Source organism: Scyliorhinus torazame, chromosome 22 (genome assembly GCF_047496885.1).
Source record: "Scyliorhinus torazame isolate Kashiwa2021f chromosome 22, sScyTor2.1, whole genome shotgun sequence".
In the NCBI taxonomy this organism is placed as follows: Eukaryota; Metazoa; Chordata; class Chondrichthyes; order Carcharhiniformes; family Scyliorhinidae; genus Scyliorhinus; species Scyliorhinus torazame.
The window spans coordinates 46,027,398-46,050,083 of NC_092728.1; the positions used below are offsets into that span (position 1 = coordinate 46,027,398).

General features: G+C 47.9%; 1 protein-coding gene across 1 annotated transcript in view; it reads left to right on the top strand.

Moving 5' to 3' along the window:
* Positions 1-22,686, top strand: part of glipr2 (GLI pathogenesis-related 2) — a 117,817-nt gene that overhangs the window by 36,394 nt on the left and 58,737 nt on the right. The window contains exons 3-4 of the mRNA XM_072488147.1: positions 6,480-6,698; positions 16,406-16,483. Coding sequence (XP_072344248.1) covers positions 6,480-6,698; positions 16,406-16,483 — 297 coding nt within the window. The remainder of the gene's footprint in view (positions 1-6,479; positions 6,699-16,405; positions 16,484-22,686) is intronic.

Here is a 22,686-nt window from a genome sequence, read left to right on the forward strand (position 1 = left end):
TTCAGCGAGGTGGTACAGTTCATTGATGAACGAGTCAATTCCTTCGCGCTGCCTTGGATTAAATTTCACTCTCTCAATGACAATATTTTTACAAAGACTGAAGTACGAATCAAAGGCTTCATTGACATCCTCATCGGAGGCTATCTCTTCTTTCACCGCCTGACTGGCTAGCACATCGTTCGCTATGCTCCCAACAGGGTGCAGCAAAGTGCTAACTTGATCCTTGCTCTCTTTACTAGCAACTGTGGCATTGTAGTACTGGGTAAAATGTCTTTGCCAATTATGCCATTGATCAGCTTGTCTGGGGCCCTCAATATTTTGAAATGTTTCAGGTCACTGCCTCACAGCGCTAGGGACCCAGATTAATTCTGGCCTTGGGTAACTGTCTACGTGGAGTTTGCACTTTTTCCCCATGTCTGCATGGGTTTCCTCCAGGTACTGCGATTTTCTCCCACAGTCCAAAAATGTGCAGATTAGGTGGATTGGCCATGTTCTATTGCCCCCTAGTGTCCAAAGATGTGTACGTTAGGATAAGGGGTTATTCAGATAGGGTGGGGGAGTGTGCTTGGGTGGCGTGCTCTTTCAGAGGGTCAGTGCAGACTCAACGGGACGAATGGCCTCCTTTTGCATGTAGGGATTATATTAAGAAAAAAATCTACGTAGAGAGAGAGAGAGAGGCATTGTGCTGTTTCAGAATGTATCGAGTCATAGGAACATAGAACATAGAGCATGGAACAGCACAGAACAGGCCCTTCGGCCCTCGATGTTGTGCCAAGCCTTGCCGGAACCAAGATCAAGCTATCCCACTCCCTGTCATTCTGGTGTGCTCCATGTGCCTATCCAATAACCGCTTGAAAGCTCCTAAAGTGTCCGACTCCACTATCACAGCAGGCAGTCCATTCCACACCCTAACCACTCTCTGAGTAAAGAACCTACCTCGGTCATCCCTCCTATATCTCCCATCCTGAACCTTATAGTTATGCCCCCTTGTAACAGCTTCATCCACCCGAGGAAATAGTCTCTGAACGCCCACTCTATCTACCCCCTCATCATCTTATAAACCTCTATTAAGTTGCCTCTCATCCTCCTCCGCTCCAAAGAGAAAAGCCCTAGCTCCCTCAACCTTTCCTCACAAGACCTATCCTGGTAAATCTCCTTTGCACCCTTTCCAATGCTTCCACATCCTTTCTATAGTGAGGTGACTAGAACTGCACACAGTACTCCAAATGTGGTCTCACCAGGGTCATGTACAGTTGCAGCATAACCCCACGGCTCTTAAACTCAAACCCCCTGTTAATAAACGGTAATACACTATAGGCCTTCTTCACGGCTCTATCCACTTGAGTGGCAACCTTCAGAGATCTGTGGACATGAACCCCAAGATCTCTCTGTTCCTCCACATTCCTCAGAACCCTGCCGTTGACCCTGTAATCCGCATTCAAATGTTTTCTACCAAAATGAATCACCTCGCATTTATCAGGGTTAAACATCTGCCATTTTTTGGCCCAGCTCTGCATCCTATCAATGTCTCTTTGCAGCCTACAACAGCCCTCCACCTCATCCACTACTCCACCAATCTTGGTGTCATCAGCAAATTTACTGACCCACCTTTCAGCACCCTCCTCCAAGTCATTGATAAAAATCACAAATAGAATCCCTACAGTGCAGAATGAGGCCATGAGGCCCATCAAGCCTGCACCGAAACTCTGAAACAATACCTCACCCAATCTCACTCCCCACATATCCCATTAACCCCAAAATCTAACCGACACATTTTATATATCCCCCCGCACTAGCTGACCTAAAGAAAAGATATCACCTGGATTAGATCATCAACATAATACATAGCCTCTGGGCTGGATGACCTATAAAAATATATATCCCCAGATTGGATGGCATATAGAATATATATCACCGAGATTATATGACCTATAGACTTTTTACTGCCCTGGATTAGATGATATTGTACATATGCTCTCTGGATTAGGTGACCTATAGAATATATAGCCCATGGATAGATTATCTATACAATATATACCCAATTTAGATTATCTATAGAATATATATGCCCTGGATTAGATGAACTATAGAATATATAGCCTCAGATCAGATTTAATATAGAATATATATCCTCTTGATACGATTATCTACAGACTATATACTCGACTGAATTAGATGACTCATATTATATATATCCCTGGATTAGATTATCTACATAAAATTTAGCCCTGGATTAGATTATCTATAGAATTGATACCCCCTGGATTCAATGGCCTATACAATATATAAACCCAAGATTATATTATCTATAGAACCTTATCCCTTTGATTAGATTATCTATGGAATGCATAGCCCCCGGATTTGATGACCTGTAAAATATATATCGCCTTGATTAGATGTATAGAATGTATACCTCCTGGATTAGATTACCTATAGCTGTTTTATTCCCTGAATTAGAATTAGAATTTTTTAGAATTAGAATGTACAGTGCAGAAGGAGGCCATTCGGCCCATCGAGTCTGCACCGGCTCTTGGAAAGATCACCCGACCCAAGGTCAATACCTCCACCCTATCCCCATAACCCAGTAACCCACCCAACACTAAGGACAATTTTGGACACTAAGGGCAATTTATCATGGCCAATCTTCCTAACCTGCACATCTTTGGACTGTGGGAGGAAACCGGAGCACCCGGAGGAAACCCACGCACACACGGGGAGGATGTGCAGACTCCGCACAGACAGTGACCCAAGCCGGAATCGAACCTGGGACCCTGGAGCTGTGAAGCAATTGTGCTATCCACAATGCTACCGTGCTGTCCAATTAAATGACTTATCGAATATATATATCCCCTTTAAATGACCTAATGAATATATGCCCTCCCCCCCGGATTAGATTATCTGGAGAATATATATATATACCCCTGGTTTAGATTGTCTATAAAATATATACCCGGATTAGATTATGTATAGAATATATACCTCTGAATTAGATGACCTTTTGAATATATATCCCCAGATTAGTTTACCTACAGTATATAAATTGATTAGTTGATCTGTAGCATATATATCTCCTTTACAAAGAACAAAGAAATGTACAGCACAGGAACAGGCCCTTCGGCCCTCCAAGCCCGCGCCGACCATACTGCCCGACTAAACTACAATCTTCTACACTTCCTGGGTCCGTATCCTTCTATTCCCATCCTATTCATATATTTGTCAAGATGCCCCTTAAATGTCCCTATCGTCCCTGCTTCCACTACCTCCTCCGGTAGCGAGTTCCAGGCACCCACTACCCTCTGCGTAAAAAACTTGCCTCGTACATCTACTCTAAACCTTGCCCCTCTCACCTTAAACCTATGCCCCCTAGTAATTGACCCCTCTACCCTGGGGAAAAGCCTCTGACTATCCACTCTGTCTATGCCCCTCATAATTTTGTATACCTCTATCAGGTCGCCCCTCAACCTCCTTCGTTCCAGAGAGAACAAACCGAGTTTATTCAATCGCTCCTCATAGCTTATGCCCTCCATACCAGGCAACATTCTGGTAAATCTCTTCTGCACCCTCTCTAAAGCCTCCACATCCTTCTGGTAGTGTGGCGACCAGAATTGAACACTATACTCCAAGTGTGGCCTAACTAAGGTTCTATACAGCTGCAACATGACTTGCCAATTCTTATACTCAATGCCCCGGCCAATGAAGGCAAGCATGCCGTATGACTTCTTGACTACCTTCTCCACCTGTGTTGCCCCTTTCAATGACCTGTGGACCTGTACTCCTAGATCTCTTTGACTTTCAATACTCTTGAGGGTTCTACCATTCACTGTATATTCCCTACCTGCATTAGCCCTTCCAAAATGCATTACCTCACATTTGTCCGGATTAAACTCCATCTGCCATCTCTCCGCCCAAGTCTCCAGACAATCTAAATCCTGCTGTATCCTCAGACAGTCCTCATCGCTATCCGCAATTCCACCAACCTTTGTGTCGTCTGCAAACTTACTAATCAGACCAGTTACATTTTCCTCCAAATCATTTATATATACTACAAAGAGCAAAGGTCCCAGCACTGATCCCTGTGGAACACCACTGGTCACAGCCCTCCAATTAGAAAAGCATCCCTCCATTGCTACCCTCTGCCTTCTATGGCCTAGCCAGTTCTGTATCCACCTTGCCAGTTCACCCCTGATCCCGTGTGACTTCACCTTTTGTACTAGTCTACCATGAGGGACCTTGTCAAAGGCCTTACTGAAGTCCATATAGACAACATCTACTGCCCTACCTGCATCAATCATCTTAGTGACCTCCTCCAAAAACTCTATCAAGTTAGTGAGACACGACCTCCCCTTCACAAAACCGTGCTGCCTCTCACTAATACGTCCATTTGCTTCCAAATGGGAGTAGATCCTGTCTCGAAGAATTCTCTCCAGTAATTTCCCTACCACTGAAGTAAGGCTCACCGGCCTGTAGTTCCCGGGATTATCCTTGCTACCCTTCTTAAACAGAGGAACAACATTGGCTATTCTCCAGTCCTCCGGGACATCCCCTGAAGACAGCGAGGATCCAAAGATTTCTGTCAAGGCCTCAGCAATTTCCTCTCCAGCCTCCTTCAGTATTCTGGGGTAGATCCCATCAGGCCCTGGGGACTTATCTACCTTAATATTTTTTAAGACACCCAACACCTCGTCTTTTTGGATCACAATGTGACCCAGGCTATCTACACCCCCTTCTCCAGACTCAACATCTACCAATTCCTTCTCTTTGGTGAATACTGATGCAAAGTATTCATTTAGTACCTCGCCCATTTCCTCTGGCTCCACACATAGATTCCCTTGCCTATCCTTCAGTGGGCCAACCCTTTCCCTGGCTACCCTCTTGCTTTTTATGTACGTGTAAAAAGCCTTGGGATTTTCCTTAACCCTATTTGCCAATGACTTTTCATGACCCCTTCTAGCCCTCCTGACTCCTTGCTTAAGTTCCTTCCTACTTTCCTTATATGCCACACAGGCTTCGTCTGTTCCCAGCCTTTTAGCCCTGACAAATGCCTCCTTTTTCTTTTTGACGAGGCCTACAATATCCCTCGTCATCCAAGGTTCCCGAAAATTGCCGTATTTATCTTTCTTCCTCACAGGAACATGCCTGTCCTGTATTCCCTTCAACTGACACTTGAAAGCCTCCCACATGTCAGATGTTGATTTGCCCTCAAACATCCGCCCCCAATCTATGTTCTTCAGTTCCCGCCTAATATTGTCATAATTAGCCTTCCCCCAATTTAGCACATTCATCCTCGGACCACTCTTATCCTTGTCCACCAGTACTTTAAAACTTACTGAATTGTGGTCACTGTTACCGAAATGCTCCCCTACTGAAACATCTACCACCTGGCCGGGCTCATTCCCCAATACCAGGTCCAGTACTGCCCCTTCCCTAGTTGGACTGTTTACATATTGTTTTAAGAAGCCCTCCTGGATGCTCCTTACAAACTCCGCCCCGTCTAAGCCCCTGGCACTAAGTGAGTCCCAGTCAATATTGGGGAAGTTGAAGTCTCCCATCACCACAACCCTGTTGTTTTTACTCTTTTCCAAAATCTGCCTACCTATCTGCTCCTCTATCTCCCGCTGGCTGTTGGGAGGCCTGTAGTATACCCCCAACATTGTGACTGCACCCTTCTTATTCCTGATCTCTACCCATATAGCCTCACTGCCCTCTGAGGTGTCCTCTCGCAGTATAGCTGTGATATTCTCCCGAACAAGTAGCGCAACTCCGCCTCCCCTTTTACATCCCCCTCTATCCCGCCTGAAACATCTAAATCCTGGAACGTTTAGCTGCCAATCCTGCCCTTCCCTCAACCAGGTCTCTGTAATGGCAATAACATCATAGTTCCAAGTAGTAATCCAAGCTCTAAGTTCATCTGCCTTACCCGTAATGCTCCTTGCATTAAAACATATGCACTTCAGGCCACCAGACCCGCTGTGTTCAGCAACTTTTCCCCGTCTGCTCTGCCTCAGAGCCACACTGTCCCTATTCCCTAGTTCTCCCTCAATGCTCTCACCTTCTGACCTATTGCTCCCGTACCCACCCCCCTGCCATACTAGTTTAAACCCTCCCGTGTGACACTAGCAAACCTCGCGGCCAGGATATTTATGCCTCTCCGGTTTAGATGCAACCCGTCCATCTTATACAGGTCACACCTGCCCCGGAAGAGCCCCGGAAGATGACCTAATGAATATTTACCCTTGGATTAGATTATATATAGAATATATAATGCCTGAATTACATTACCAATAGAATGCATACCCCCTGGATTAGATGACATATAGCGCATATATTACTTGGATTAGATGACCTATAAATTATATATCCCCTCAGTTAGTTTACTGATGGAATGCGCACATATCCTCTTGATTAAATGATGAACTCCTTCCCTCTACAAGCTATCCAGTTCCCAGTCACAGTACATCACTGACATCTCTTTCTTTCAGGTGGAAGTTCTGCAAATTTTGCTGCGCAATTACTGAAATCGCTTAATGAATATCGGGCAAAGCACGGAGCGGGGCCGTTAGCTCTGAACACAGTAATCAGCAAGAAGGCTGAGAAGTGGGCAAAACATCTCGTGAGCTCTAAAACATTGCAGCACAGCGACACACCGCATGGGGAAAATATCTGGTGTCAGCAAGGCCATGGCAGCCTGCCGGTTACAGGTACGTCACATCATAAAGTTGTAAACTACTGACTGGTTAGCTTAACATCTGTCATAGGAAAAATGTTAGAAGCTATTTTTAAAGAACCTTTAGCAGGGCTTTTGGATAAGTTCAAGGTAAATTCAGGCAGAGTCAACATGGTTTTGTGAAAGGGAAATAATGTTTAGCCAATTTATTGGAGTTTTTTGAGGAAGTAACATGTGCTGAGGATAAAGAGGAATACTGTATGTGGGTTTCCAGAAGGCATCTGATAAAGTGCCACATACATCAAAGCTTTTGCTGAAAATAAAATCTTATGGTATTGGGGGTTAACGTACTGGCATGAATGAAAGATTTGAAATGAAATGAAAATCGCTTATTGTCACAAGTAGGCTTCAAATGAAGTTACTGTGAAAAGCCCCTAATTGCCACATTCCGCCGCCTGTTCGGGGAGGCTGGTACGGGAATTGAACTCGCGCTGCTGGCCTGCCTGGGTCTGCTTTAAAAGCCAGCTATTTAGCCCACTGTGCTGCTGGATAACAGGAAGCAGAGAGTAGCCATAAATGGGTAATTTTCTGGTTGGCAAGGTGGAGTGGGTGGGGTGCCACGGGGATCAGTGCAGGGCCCTCAACTCTTTACAATTTATATAAATGACGTGGATGAAAGGACTGAATTTGCTGATGACACAAAGACAGGCAGGAACATACGTTGTGGAGAGAAAATCAGAAGGCTACAAGAATATTTGGGTGGAAATTAATGGAAAAAATTCTAAGTTCATTTGTGGCGGGTTTTTCAGTTTCCCGTCGGCTCTGCCGGCGAATTCCCCACCGATATCAAACGACACCACTTTTTTGGGCCCTGGGGAGTTACTCACTGGTTATTCACACGGGGAACTGAACTCAGAAATCGGGCCACCATTATGAAAAGGTGCCCCAATCTCTAAGTGAGCTTGTGGGTCCCCCACACTCCCCATCGCATGGGCAATGTCAGACCCCCACACACATGGGAATTACCCCACCCCACCCCATCCCCAAGTGTGGAGACCTCGCTATAAAGTCCCTGGGGGACACCACCTTCAGGCCCCCCTCCAGGACCCCTACCCATCACCCCCCCCCAACCTCCCAGAGGCCCCTACCTACAAGCCCTGCATCCTCCTTCCCTTCATACCTCTCTTCCACCCTCCTTTCATGGTCATGGCCCCAACTCAGGCCCTGACCCTTGGCAGTGCCACCCTGGCACCTTGGCACCCTCGCTCTGCCACCCTGTCAACCCAGCAGTGCTCCTGCCAGCTTGACAGTGCCACCCAGACTGTGTCAGGGTGGCAGTGCCAAGGTGCCCATGTTCCGGGGGAGGACCAGTGAGCCGTCCTGCAGTATCCCTGGCCAACCAGGGGCCTCTGGTGGCCCGGTAGACCCATCGGGTGCCGTCCGGCCTTGTCCACGTTTGTGTGGACCAGCACTGTACAGCGCCCAGGTGCAGTCTCGCTGGGAGGTGGTAAATCCCAGGTAAGCCTGCCTACGTAGGTTTAAAACTTATGTAGACACACTGTTTGGTCATGCCCCTTTTGGGCGGGATTCTGATTCTGACGTCTTGCGGGACGTGGGTATATCCCACGAGGCATAAAGGCTGCCAGGAATCCCATGGGAGGCCTCTCCCAGCATTTACAGGCTACGTTGATTATCACCCGAATGCAATGCAGCTGGTAGATTGCGCCCATAGAAAGGTTACGTGAATGGGCAAAGATCTGGCAAAAGGCGGCATGGTGGCAGAGTGGTTAGCACTGGAGGCTCACAGCACCAGGGACCCGAGTTCAATTCCGGCCTTGGGTGACTGTCTGTATGGAGTTTGCACTTTCTCCCCGTGTCTGTGTGGGTTTCTTCCGGGTGCTCCGGTTTCCTCCCAATAAAGTGCAGGTGAGGTGGATTGGTCATGGTAAAATTGCCCCTTAGTGTCCAAAAGTGTGCAGGTTAGGCGGGGTTGCGGGGATGGGGGCAGGGGAGTGGGCCTAGGTGGGGTGCTCTTTCAGGCGGTCGGTGCACACTCAATGGGCCAAATGGGAATCTATGGAGTGTATTTTGGGAAAATATGAAGTCGTCCATTTTGGGAAAATGTGAAGGCTATCCATTTTGGCAAAAGAAAAAAAAGCGAAACATATTATCTAAATGGTTGGAGACTGCAGAGCCCCGAGTGCAGAGGGATCTGAGTATCTTGGTGCATGAACCACAAAAGGCCAGTGTCATAATGTACACCAGTATATCATGGTGCAGACACACACACTGATGGACACACAGCAAGACCAATCAACACACACAACACCGTACCAATCACCAGTTAGAGCACACTCATTATAAAGACAGAGGGCATCAGTTTTCCTTCTCATTCGGGATGCAGCCTCTCAGAAGGACAGAGCTTACATCTTACAGCACAGATCTTCACCATGTGCTGAGTCCATAGACTGGTTAGGACAGGCATAGGTCTTTAGTTTAATCTAACATCGTGTTAACCCACAGTGAAAGTATGTTCAACAGTTTCTAGCGTAACAAAATAGTGTTGTACTATTTTAAGTATTGGTGACCTGTATATGTTCTACGGATCCAGAGCACCCAACACATCAGTACAACAAGTAATTATGAAAGCCAATAGAACGTTGTCACTTACTGCAAGCAAATTGAATACAAAAGTAGGAAGGTTATACTTCAATAAATAGGGATATGGTATATTAAAACAAACTTTATTACAAATACAGTATTAAAATATCTTTAACATCACACCAGAAAATAGCTTACAATTACCCCTTAAACAATGCCAATCAATACAGTGAATACAGTAACACTTAACTGCTATCCCATTCAAACAACAAAGTATCTCCGCTCTCAATCCACTGTTAAAATACAGTTAGAACTCAAGAACACCTGCTGTTTTTTGAGACTGTTTTAAAGAAAAGACCTGTGTCCTGTCAGAACCATGCAGAAATTCTAGCTGTATTTCTTCAGAAACTGTTTCAGCTTGCTTCAACTCACCTTCTAATCATACTGTTCTGAACTGCTTGGAAAGAAACTGCTGATCTATCGACAGACATATCTTTTAATTGACCTGAGATGTGTGACATCTGCTCACATCTCCAGCCAACACTCAACTAACACTGCTCTCCTGCGAAATCATAAAATTATAGAATTTACAGTGTAGAAGGAAGCCGTTTGGCCCATCGAGTCTGCACCAGCCCTTGGAAAGGGCACCCTACCTAAGCCCACACCTACCCCTTATCCCCAAAGCCCAGTAACCCCACCAAACCTCTTTTGGACTCTAAGGGCAATTTTAGCATGGTCAATTCACCTAACCTGCACATCATTGGACTATGGGAGAAAACTGGATCACCTGGAGGAAACCCACGCAGACACGGAGAACGCGCATATTCCACACAGACAGTGACCCAAGCGGGAATCGAACCTGGGACGCTGGCACTGTGCAGCAACAGTGCTAACCACTGTGCTACGTACAGCCCATGCCTGAATTCTTGGCTCTTCCCAGTAATCATCTTCCCAAGCTGAAGTCTAATTAACTCCACAGGGAATCCAAACAATGGTCGATTACCCAGGCTTTTTACGATGCTTTAATTGCACCCTTGGCTCCCAAAATCTTTCAACATTGGATTCTTTAAAAGCACCACTGATCCAGGTTTTTAACCCTTACTGCAAAAAATACCTACAAGAGAATATATGTGAAATTCCTATCGTCATCACAGATGAGGAGAAACATTTTCTCTCCGAGAACTGTGCGACTTTGAAACTCTCTGCCTCAGAAGGCAGTGGAGGTGGAGCCATTGAATATTTTTAAGTCGGAGGTAAAGCGATTCTTGTTTGGCAAGGGAATCAAAGGTTATTGGGGGTAGATGAAAATGGAATTCAAAATGTCTTATTAAACAGTGGAGCAGGCTCGAGGGGCTGAATGTCCCACCTCTGCTCCTAATTCATGTGTCTGTATCTCCGTTTAACATTCCCTGCTGTAAGGAGAATGACCCTAGCTTATCTAGTTTTCCAAATAACTGAAGTCTTACATCCCTTGTGCTATTCTAGTGTGGTGGCGCAGTGGTTAGCACGGCCGCCTCAAAGCACCAGGGACCCGGATTCGATTCCAACCTTGAGTGACTATCTGTATGGAGTTTACTCGTTCTTCCCTTTTCTGCGTGGGTTTCCTCCAGGTGCCCCGGTTTCCTCCCACAATCCAACAATGTTCGGGTTTGGTAGGGCTATGAGGTTACGAGGATAGGGCAGGGTAGTGGGCCTAGGTAAGGTGCTCTTTCAAGGGTCGGTGCAGACTTGATGGGACGAATGGCCTCCTTCTTCCCTGTCGGGATTCTATGGATCTCCCCTTCATTTCTTCCAGATGTTGACATCTTTCCTAAGGTGTGGCACCCAGAAATGTAAATGAGCCTTATCAATGGTTTTTTGTAGGACAGAACGGTGACGCAGTGGTTAGCACTGTTGCCTGATGGCGCCGAGGTCCCGGGTTCGATCCCGGCTCTGGGTCACTGTCTGTGTGGAGTTTGCATATTCTCCCCGTGTTTGCGTGGGTTTCACCCCTACAACCCAAAGATGTGCAGGGTAGGTGAATTGGCCACGCCAAATTGCCAATAATTGGAAAAAAATTAATTGGGTTCTCTAAATTTATTTTAAAAAACAATGTTTTTAGAAGGATTTGCATAACTGCTTTACTTTTGTATTCTATCCTTGTGCTAACAAAATCAAGTATTCCATGTGCTGTAACAGCGTCCTCAACTAGTTCCACCACCTTAAAGATTTGTGCCCATCCACCCACAGGTCTTTCTGTGAATTTAACATTATACCTTTTAGATCATATTGCCTCTCCTCATTCTTCCTACCAACATAGAATCCCTACAGTGCAGAAGGAGGCCGTTCGGCCCATCGAGTCTGGACCTGCCCTTGGAAAGAGCACCCTACTTAAGACCATGCCTCCACTCTATCCCCGTAACCCAACTAACTCTAAGGGGCAATTTAGCATGGCCAATTCACCTAACTTGCACATCTTCGGTTTGTGGGAGGAAACCGGAGCACCTGGAGGAAACCCACGCAGACACAGGGGGAACGTGCAGACTCCACATAGACAGTCACACAAGGCCAGAATTGAACCTGGGTCCCTGGAGCTGTGAGGCAGCAGTGCTAAACCACTGTGCTACCGTGCTGACATGTACCATTTGATGCTTTTTTGCATTAAATTGAACTTGCCCGTTTCACCAGCCTTCGCCCTGATGTCTGCTGCTCTCCGCCTTATTGTTTATTACATTTCCCAGCTTTGTACACATGCAAACTTTGATATTATGTCTTGTGCACCAAAATCTAGGTCATTCACAAATATTAAAATTGCGCTGGCTCCTAACATCAGGCCCGGGGGGACACCACTGTACACCTCCTTCCAATCTGATATACAACCATTCACCACTTACTCTGCTCTGCCCCTTAGCCAATCTGCTCTCCGTCCTGCCTTTGCTCCTTTAACCCCATTTTACTAACAAGTCGATTATGTAGTACTTTGTCAAACACCTTTTGAAAGTCCATATATATATACATTATCGACTGGACTGGCCTTCTCAACTCTCTCTGTCATCCATCAAAAATTCAATCGAGTCAAACCTGATCTGCCTTCAACAAATGCTGACTTTCATTTATTAACCCACACTTTTCTAAACTTCAATTAATTTTGTCCCAGATTATTGGGCAGGATATTAACGGAAAGGCCGAGGGAGCTGGGAAGGAGCAATTTTGACTGAATTTAATCAAATGTTATCTCTGCTCCTTGACCAGATTGAGAAGCTGCCTAGCAGTCGGATGGGTAAAGCCTGCAGCATCAGGCTACAGCCAGGGAGCAGCAACTAGGAGCCGGTGAAGATTGGGGTGACGGAACAGGGTGGCTGATGTTGGGGAAAGCATCAGAGTCCGGAGCCAGGCAACAATGGAGAGGTCAGGTTGGGGGCAGAGATCAGAGGTCAGAGACAGGTCAGAGATCGGGGTCAGGGGAGGCAGAAGGGCAGGGAATGGAAGATTGGAGGTCGAAGCATGGCAGTCGGGGGGGGGGGGGGGGCGGGGGGGGGGGGGGGGGTCAGGGCGGAGATTGAAGGTCTAAGGCAAATTGAATGCTCTGGTTATGAAGATTGGAAGAGTTGAGGTCAGAGGCAAGTCCAAGGCTGAGATATGGTGAATTCAGAAGCTGGGGACAGATTTGGAACTGGGGTGGGGGAGATCAAAAGGGGCAAGAGGGGAGATCCTAGGCCTTGTAAAGGAGATTGGAAGCGTCATGATGGTGTTTGATATTAAAGGATTAGTGAAGCAGTAACACCTCGCAGCACCAGGGACCTGGGTTCGATTCCAGTCTCTGGTGACGGCCTGTGTGGAGTTTACACATTCTTCCCGTGTCTGCGTGGGTTTTCTCCGTGTGCTCCGGTTTCCTCCCACAGTCCAAAGATGTGCAGATTAGGTGGATTGGTTATGCTAAATTGCCCCTAGGTGGGGTTACGGGGATAGGGTGGGGAAATAAGCCTAGGTAGGGTGCTCTTTCAGAGGGTTGGTGCAGACTCGATGGGCTGAATGGCCTTCTTCACTCAGTGGGCTAGACAGATGGTTTGTAATGCAGATCAAGGCCAGCAGCGTGGGTTCAATTCCCCTACCAGCTTACCCAAACAGGCGCCGGAATGTGGTGACCAGAGGCTTTTCACAGTAACTTCATACTTGTGACAATAAAGATTATTATTATTCTACATTATAGGGATCCTGTGATTCTATAAGATGCACAATAACAAACCCACCAAGGCTCCTTCAACAACATCTTCCAAACCAATGATCATTATCATCTAGAAGGACAAGGGCAGCAGATGCCTGGGAATACGACCACCTGTCCGCCTGTTCCCCACCAAATCACACCGCACCCTGACTTGGAAATATATCGCTGTTCCTTCACTGCCACTCGTCAAAACCCTGAAACTCTCTCCCGAACAGCAGTTTCGGTGTAATCTAGACCAGATGGACTACAGCACTTCTCCTGGGAAATTAGGGATGAAAAAAAAATGCTAGCCTTGCCAGCGGTTCCCACATCTCATCAAAGAATAAAAATCAACCTTTGTGATCCAGCAGCACTTGATTCCCATTTTCCGTTGGCTTTCCTGAGGCCTGGAACACTCAACCAGCCGGGGTTAGATTTTAAATGATGGTTAACTATGAAGCATGCAGGTTCATTGCAATATTTTCCGACATGTCTCCTTTGACTGGACTTGTTGCCCACTCGCCATCCTGCCTCCTTCAAAGATTTCAAGTGGGTGGGTTGGGGTTGGATTTTCTTGCATTTTAACATTGAATTTTTGATTCGACCCAAATCCACTCATTTTGTGGGGTAAAAACTTGCCTCAAGGTCTCTAGACCTTTCCCTGCTGCTAGCATTAGGCTGATAGGGCTGTAGTCGCTGGGGTTATTCCTCTCCCATTTTCTAAACAGGGCTGTATAATTTACAACCACTCAATCTTGTGGCACCACTCACCAGGTTTGGAGGAATGTGGCCAGAACTTTCATAAATCTTCCCTCTTTCACCTGGCAGGCATCCCATCCAGTGACGTGACTTTTCTAGATTGAGGACTGTTCACCTTTGAAGTACCCCCTCACTATCCATTTCACCCTGTCCAATATTGCTGTTTCTTCCCGACTTACTGCTACATTCTCTGGTGAAGACAGGTATCAAGTACTTGTTCAGTACCTCAGCCATGTTGTCTGCCTCCAAAAGCAGTGCTCTTTTATTCTCCTAATCGGTTTCACCCTTCCTTCGAGTACACTTTTAGTATTTACATGTTTCCAGAAAGGACTTTTGGGTTTGCATTTATGTTAGTCGGTAATCTAATCTCGCAACCCAAAGATGTGCAGGGTAAGTGGATTGGTCACGCTAAATTGTCCCTTAATTGGAAAAATTAAATTTTAAAAAAACATAAGATTGGTAGGGGCTCAAACCTATTTGGGGGGATTGAAACATCTGGATTTGGGAAAGGGCAGTGACAACATGTTCAAGGATTTTCAGCGGAACGGAACGTTGGAGATTGGGTGTCAGTTTGTTGGGCCAAAGGAGTAGTCGGGGGATTTTTGAGGATAAGGTGATGACAGCAGATTTTAAAGGAAGAGTCAAAGTACACAAGGAAATGGAAGCTTAACAATATCTGTAAACATGGGGACCAGGAAGGGACGTTGGTGGATAGTTCAGTGAGTATAGTATCAAGGGAGCAGGAGATGCGTGCCATGGACAAGATGAGCTTGGAGAGGGCTTGAGGGGAGACAAGAGAAAAACTAAAAGATGCAAGTTCCTGGCTAAAGTATGGGATCCTTATGGATGTTTGACAGCAGAGAGGTAATGCCAGGGGCACTCACCAGTACAGTAGCAATAGAGACTCACCTGAAGATTTGTGATGGAGGTAAAGGGGAATAATCGTACCAGCTAGATAGCTAGTGCTCTGTCTCCAGAGTTTGATACAGGTGTTAGTAAAGCCTCGCCAGATGTGAGAGCAGTCTTCAAATCTCTGAACCACAAGTGTGGTGATATGCCTATGGGCTATATCATAGTTGGAAGGTGTGCGACCTCCAATCAGCAGGTGGCGGTACAGACACACCATGCGGTCTCTAGTGATCTGTGACTCTGCTATAAGGGAAGTCACATCCGGCCATCTTCACAAGGAGATTGAGAGGGTAATAAGATATACATGTGAATGGTCAGTGCCAGGTGCAATTTCCAGAGGAGTAATAAGCAGATTCCATGATAACGTGCTCTGTAACAGATTGCTATCTTACCACAAGAGACTCAATAAAAGATTCTGGTTTGGACAAGTTGAAGAGTTCTGTGGATTCCTTCGTAAAGTTCAAAGGCCCAAACATGACAACAAGAAAGGCCTTCCTTTTAAGTTAGCCTTACGGCAGGATGAAGCGGCATTTTCACCTGCTGGCCCAAACCCATTATGACCCTGACATATTTTCCCAAATGAGGGTCGATGACATGTTCAGGGTGGGCTTCCAGCAGAATCTCAGCTCTGCAGAACGATGGGGCCACTGCCAGGGGAAAGCAACAGATTGTGTTGCAGCCTTCCAGGAGATGCTACAGCATGAACGGTGAGCTAGCTCCAAATGAATAATAATGCAGCAGTGCCAATAGTTTGAGAGGCTGAGGAGAGCTAAACTGAGCCATTCTCCCTCTTGTTATCCTTCCACAATATCCTTCATACTGGTGTCCGTTGATGTTCCACAGTCTGGAATGAAGGGAAATGGATTAGAGCCCCAAACCATCTCGACAATCCTTTAAATGACCCTTTGCAGGGGAAAGGGCATGTGATAGATCCCAAGTGATAGTTGTCACTTGTTGAGATGGCGGAAATTTTGGCAAAATTGAATTTTAGACACAAAGGAGATTGAGGGAATTTCACCAGAGATTAATGGAGATATTGAGGCCAAGAATACAGAGAGGTGTTCACACAGAGGGAGTGATCAAAGTCTGTGATATACCCTCACGCAAATGTTCCACTTTCCAGTGTTCAGTCTCTGTTTAGTTCCTGTTGACCACAGCGGGGGAGAATGTTGTAATATCTGTGGGGAACTCCTCACAACACAATCCTTCTTGCTAATGGCTTTCCCTTAAATTACATTTTCTGGAAACTAATTGCCTTTCTGTTTCTGTCAATATTTCAATGTTCACAGGGCAGGAAGTTGCTGATTCCTGGTACAATGAAATTAAATGTTACGATTTCGCCTCTCCTGGATTTCAGAAGAATTGTGGTAATTTTATTTTATGAACCCAATTTATAATCAGTTCCGAGACTATTAAGGAGAGAAACAACAGGAAGTCTGAAAGGATGATCCTCGTCTAATTACTGCAACCAAGGATCGATCCTCATTAATGGGAAAGGAACCCTAGAACAATGAGCACTGTGATGTGGGGGTGGGGGGAGAATGGGGATTAGAGGGGTGGGGGTGAGGAAGGGGATTGGGAGGGGAGCATGCTGGGATGGGGTGGGTGAGGTTGATGATGGGGAGGAGACGCGGAGGGGATAGGGTGAGCATAGGGAGAGGATGGGGAGGGGGTGGGATGAAAATAGGGGTAGAGAGAGAGGGCGGGGAGGGGGTGGGGTGAGATTAGGTTTCGGGGAGAGGACAGGGAGGGGGTGGGATGAGATTTGGTTTAGGGGAGAGGGCAGGAAGGGGGTGGGTTGAGATTAGGTTTAGGGAGAGGGCGGGGAGGGGGTGAGATTGGGTTTAGGGGGAAGACGGGGAGGGGGTGAGATTAGGTTTAGGGAGAGGGAGGGGAGGGGGTGAGATTAGGTTTAGGGAGAGGGTGGGGAGGGGGTGGGATTAGGTTTAGAGGAGAGGACGGGGAGGGGGTGGGGCGGGATTAGGTTTAGGGAGAGGGCGGGGAGGGGGTGAGATTAGGTTTAGGGGGAGGACGGGGAGGGGGTGAGATTAGGTTTAGGGAGAGAACGGGGAGGGGGTGAGATTGGGTTTAGGGGGAGGACGTGGAGGGGGTGAGATTAGGTTTAGGAAGAGGGAGGGGAGGGGGTGAGATTAGGCTTAGGGAGAGGGTGGGGAGGGGGTGACATTAGGTTTAGGGAGAGGACGGGGAGGGGGGGTGAGATTATGTTTAGGGAGAGGGCGGGGGGGTGACATTAGGTTTAGGGAGAGAACGGGGAGGGGGTGAGATTGGGTTTAGGGAGAGGACGGGGAGGGGTGGGATTAGGTTTAGGGGAGAGGGCGGGGGGGTGACATTAGGTTTCGGGAGAGGGCGGGAGGGGGTGAGATTAGGTTTAGGGGAGAGGGTGGGGAGGTGTTGGAGATTAGGTTAAGGGAGAGGGTGGGGAGGGGAGGGTGTGGAGATTAGGTTTAGGGAGAGGACGGGGAGGGGGTGAGATTAGGTTTAGGGAGAGGGCGGGGGGATGGAGATTAGGTTTAGGGAGAGGGTGGGGAGGGGGTGAGATTAGGTTTAGGGAGAGGGCGGGGGGGTGGAGATTAGGTTTAGGGAGAGGGTGGGGAGGGGGTGAGATTAGGTTTAGGGAGAGGGCGGGGGGGTGGAGATTAAGTTTAGGGAGAGGGTGGGGAGGGGGTGAGATTAGGTTTAGGGAGAGGGCGGGGGGGTGGAGATTAAGTTTAGGGAGAGGGTGGGGAGGGGGTGAGATTAGGTTTAGGGGAGAGGGAGGGGAGGTGTTGGAGATTAGGTTTAGGGAGAGGGTGGGGAGGGGGTGAGATTAGGTTTAGGGGAGAGGGAGGGGAGGGGGTGAGATTAGGTTTAGGGAGAGGGTGGGGTGGGGGTGAGATTAGGTTTAGGGGAGAGGGAGGGGAGGGGGTGAGATTAGGTTTAGGGGAGAGGGAGGGGAGGGGGTGGTGTTAGGGTTAGGGGAGAGGGCGGGGAGGGAGTGGGGTGAGATTAGGTTTAGGGGAGAGGGTGGGGAGGGGGGTGAGATTAGGTTTAGGGGAGGGGGTGGGGTGAGATTAGGTTTAGGGGAGGGGGTGGGGTGAGATTAGGTTTAGGGGAGAGGGCAGGGAGGGGGTGAGATTAGGTTTAGGGAGAGGACGGGGAGGGGGTGAGATTAGGTTTAAGGAGAGGGCGGGGGGGTTGGCGATTAGGTTTAGAGGAGAGGGCAGGGAGGGGGTGAGATTAGGTTTAGGGAGAGGACGGGGAGGGGGTGTGATTAGGTTTAAGGAGAGGACGGGGAGGGGTTGGCGATTAGGTTTAGAGGAGAGGGCAGGGAGGGGGTGAGATTAGGTTTAGGGAGAGGACGGGGAGGGGGTGAGATTAGGTTTAGGGAGAGGACGGGGAGGGGGTGAGATTAGGTTTAGGGAGAGGACGGGGAGGGGGTGAGATTAGGTTTAGGGAGAGGGCAGGGAGGGGGTGAGATTAGGTTTAGGGAGAGGACGGGGAGGGGGTGAGATTAGGTTTAGGTAGAGGGCGGGGGGGTGGAGATTAGGTTTAGGGGAGAGGGAGGGGAGGGGTGGAGATTAGGTTTCGTGAGAGGGCGGGGAGGGGGTAGGGTGGGATTAGGTTTAGGGAGGGGGCGCGGAGGGGGTGAGATTAGGTTTAGGGGAGAGGGCGGGGAGGGGGTTTGATTAGGTTTCGGGAGAGGGCGGGAGGGGGTGAGATTAGGTTTAGGGGAGAGGGTGGGGAGGTGTTGGAGATTAGGTTAAGGGAGAGGGTGGGGAGGGGAGGGTGTGGAGATTAGGTTTAGGGAGAGGACGGGGAGGGGGTGAGATTAGGTTTAGGGGAGAGGGAGGGGAGGGGTGGAGATTAGGTTTCGTGAGAGGGCGGGGAGGGGGTAGGGTGGGATTAGGTTTAGGGAGGGGGCGCGGAGGGGGTGAGATTAGGTTTAGGGGAGAGGGCGGGGAGGGGGTTTGATTAGGTTTCGGGAGAGGGCGGGAGGGGGTGAGATTAGGTTTAGGGGAGAGGGTGGGGAGGTGTTGGAGATTAGGTTAAGGGAGAGGGTGGGGAGGGGAGGGTGTGGAGATTAGGTTTAGGGAGAGGACGGGGAGGGGGTGAGATTAGGTTTAGGGAGAGGGCGGGGGTGTGAAGATTAGGTTTAGGGAGAGGGTGGGGAGGGGGTGAGATTAGGTTTAGGGGAGAGGGTGGGGAGGTGTTGGAGATTAGGTTTAGGGAGAGGGTGGGGAGGGGAGGGTGTGGAGATTAGGTTTAGGGAGAGGACGGGGAGGGGGTGAGATTAGGTTTAGGGAGAGGGCGGGGGGGTGGAGATTAGGTTTAGGGAGAGGGTGGGGAGGGGGTGAGATTAGGTTTAGGGGAGAGGGAGGGGAGGTGTTGGAGATTAGGTTTAGGGAGAGGGTGGGGTGGGGGTGAGATTAGGTTTAGGGGAGAGGGAGGGGAGGGGGCGAGATTAGGTTTAGGGGAGAGGGAGGGGAGGGGGTGGTGTTAGGGTTAGGGGAGAGGGCGGGGAGGGAGTGGGGTGAGATTAGGTTTAGGGGAGAGGGAGGGGAGGTGTTGGAGATTAGATTTAGGGAGAGGGTGGGGAGGGGGTGAGATTAGGTTTAGGGGAGAGGGAGGGGAGGTGTTGGAGATTAGGTTTAGGGAGAGGGCGGGGAGGGGAGGGGGTGGAGATTAGGTTTAGGGGAGAGGGAGGGGAGGGGGTGGGATGAAGATAAGGAGAGGATGGGAAAGGGCTGTGGGAGGATGGGGTGGAGAGAGGATGCCGAGGGGTGGGTAGGATAGGGGTTGGGAGGGAAGGGATGGGTGATGATTGGTTAGGGAGGATTGGGGAGGAATGGAGTGAAGCTGGAGGTAGGGAGGGATTTGGGGAATGGGGTGAGGCTGGAGGTAGGGAGGGGATGAGATGAGGATGGGGTAGGGAGGGAATTGGGATGGGATGAGGATAGACGTGGGGAAAGATGGGAATGGGGTGGGGAGAAGGATCTGTCTTTTTAACTATCGTTACCCAGTTACTTAATTGATTTCCTCATTTTGTTTTGACTGATGAAGCCCTTTGTTCATCTCAGTGATAAAACTTAATTCTCTTTGTGTACAGTACAACTGCCTCCTTCCGATTTCATCAAGGATCAGTTGTGAGTGGAGTCAGGAACCTCCAGGGCTATGACCGGACGGCAATTAAAACCATTAAATAGCCAATTATGATAGATTTTTCACGTCGCCACCCACTATCCCAAAGGGAGCAGTCCCATATTATTTTTTTTAATTCATTTTTTTGGGCTGTGGGCTCTGTGGCGAGGCCAGCATTTGTTGCTCATCCCCAGTTGCCCTTGAGAAGGCTGTGGTATGTCAGAAACCCAGCAGATAAGAGAAGGCAGAGAAAGTACAGGAGCTTCTTCATTGTAACTGACAAGATGTGGCAGCTTTGACCAGTTACCCTGAGGAGCTAAGTTTCTATTGGGGGGATCGCTGGTGTACGATGTTGAGCTAGAGTATCAGCCAGGATCATGTTGAATGGCAGAGTCGACTCAAAGGGCCGAATGGCCTAGTCCCATTTTCTATGTTTCTTTTGCAAACATGGTCAGGTTGGAAGTTGCTGTGTAAAACACTCCCTCAATGAGAGAGAGCTATCATTGCATGACAGGTGATTTCCAACTGCCTGGAGGTCACTTCACATCTTCCTCTGTACTTCCCTGTTCCCAGCCTTCAGAGCAACAAGGGCAGAGCAGCTCCACTGTCCACCTCTGCTGAGGGTCGAGGGCAGCAACATCAGCAGCAGCAGCCTTCTCCTCAGTCTCTGCATAGGGCAAAGGGGTTGGTCATTAAGATACAGCTGGAAAGAGGTGAGACCATCAACACCTACAGGCAGAGCACTATGACTATGCCAACATGAATGTAGCCGACCATTTACGGAAGGTATCTGAGAAATGGCTGTGAGTTGGCTATAAGCTGAGCCTGTTGGCTCCCCAGATGGGAATTGATGAGATCTACCATGCGGAATTAGTGAGGTCTTGCGACACTAAAACTCAAAAGAAATTTGAGTTAAACTTCTCGGATGCAAACAAGAATCGTTATTGCCTCTATTTGATTACAATTAGGAGAAACTTAAATCTATTCTCAATAAAGTCTGGCTGGCAAAAGGACTTAAAGAGAAGTAACTTGTACACAATTTAACTTTCAAAATGATACAGAAATGGTTTCTTGCTTACGGCAAAACAGCTTGCATTTACTTCAAGAGTTAGAGTGGAAAAGTGGAAATATGAAAAATAGAGATAGCGAATAGTTTAGATCAAAGTATAGAATGATCCTGGATAAAAATGGCCGTACGGACCATCATGTTTATAGGAAATCTTATCTGTCTTGAGCCATCTATCTACACCTCTATGTCATCCTAATTGGTTTGGGTTAGAATCAAATCCATTTGATTCGACGGTTAGCTGTCAATCCTTAATGTGCAACTTAAGTTCTGAATGTTTCATGTTTGAATATTTGTGTATGTTATGGAATGCGATTCTGTGCTATTATCAAGACTAGTTTCTACTGGATTTCTGCTGACTTTGCTTTATCCACATTATGAACAATAGTGCCTTCATGTTGCTTCATCCTTAATCAGATTACTGGTACAGCTCATGTCTTAATGTCAAACTGTCTTTGAAAATATGTTTGTTAGAACAATGGCTTTTTCATCTTTGCTTAGTAAAAATGTTGTTTTAATCTCCAATGAGTTTATGCGTGTGTCAGGCTTTTTGTGTCTCTGTTGAAGCTATGTGTTTTATCATGACCTGAGGTTATGAGTGCTGAAATACTCAATTTAAAATGGGCATTAAAACTGGGGCTTAATATTTACACTAAATAGCCTTCTTTTACCTATCAGATCTATCAGGAAATAGTCGATTCCTATCAGGAATGTAAGGTGCCTTCTGGGAGAGGAATGAGTGGAATTGCAGGATGTGTTGTGCTGAGGAGTGCCTTGCAGGAGAATGCAGAACAAGTCAGTGTGTGTGACTTGACAGCTGAGAGTGTTGTACCACTCCACTGTCAAGCCCTGCTGAGGCCAAGATGCTTATTATGCATTGTCTGTAGGTTGGAGGGAATCGAGGTCAGCACGGTGGCACAGTGGTTAGCATTGCTGCCTCACGGCGTCGAGGTCCCAGGTTCGATCCCGGCTCTGGGTCACTGTCCATGTGGAGTTTGCACATTCTCCCCGTGTTTGCAAGGGTTTCGCCCCCACAACACCAAGATGTGCAGCCAAGGTGAATTGGCCAGGCTAAATTGCCCCTTAATTGGAATAAATGAATTGGGTATTCGAAATTTATAAAAAATAAGGTTGGAGGGAATCCAGAACTGCTCTTCACTTAGAACCAGAGAACCAGAGAATTCCTACTGTGCCAAAGGAAACCATTTGGCCCGTTAGCGACCCTCTGAACGAGCATCCTACCTCTGCCCAAGCCCCGCCCTATCATTGTAATTCCACCGAACCTGCATATCTTTGGACTGTGGGAGCAAACCGGAGCGCCAGAAGGAAACCCGCCTTTCCATCCAGTCTCGGAGAACGTGTGTC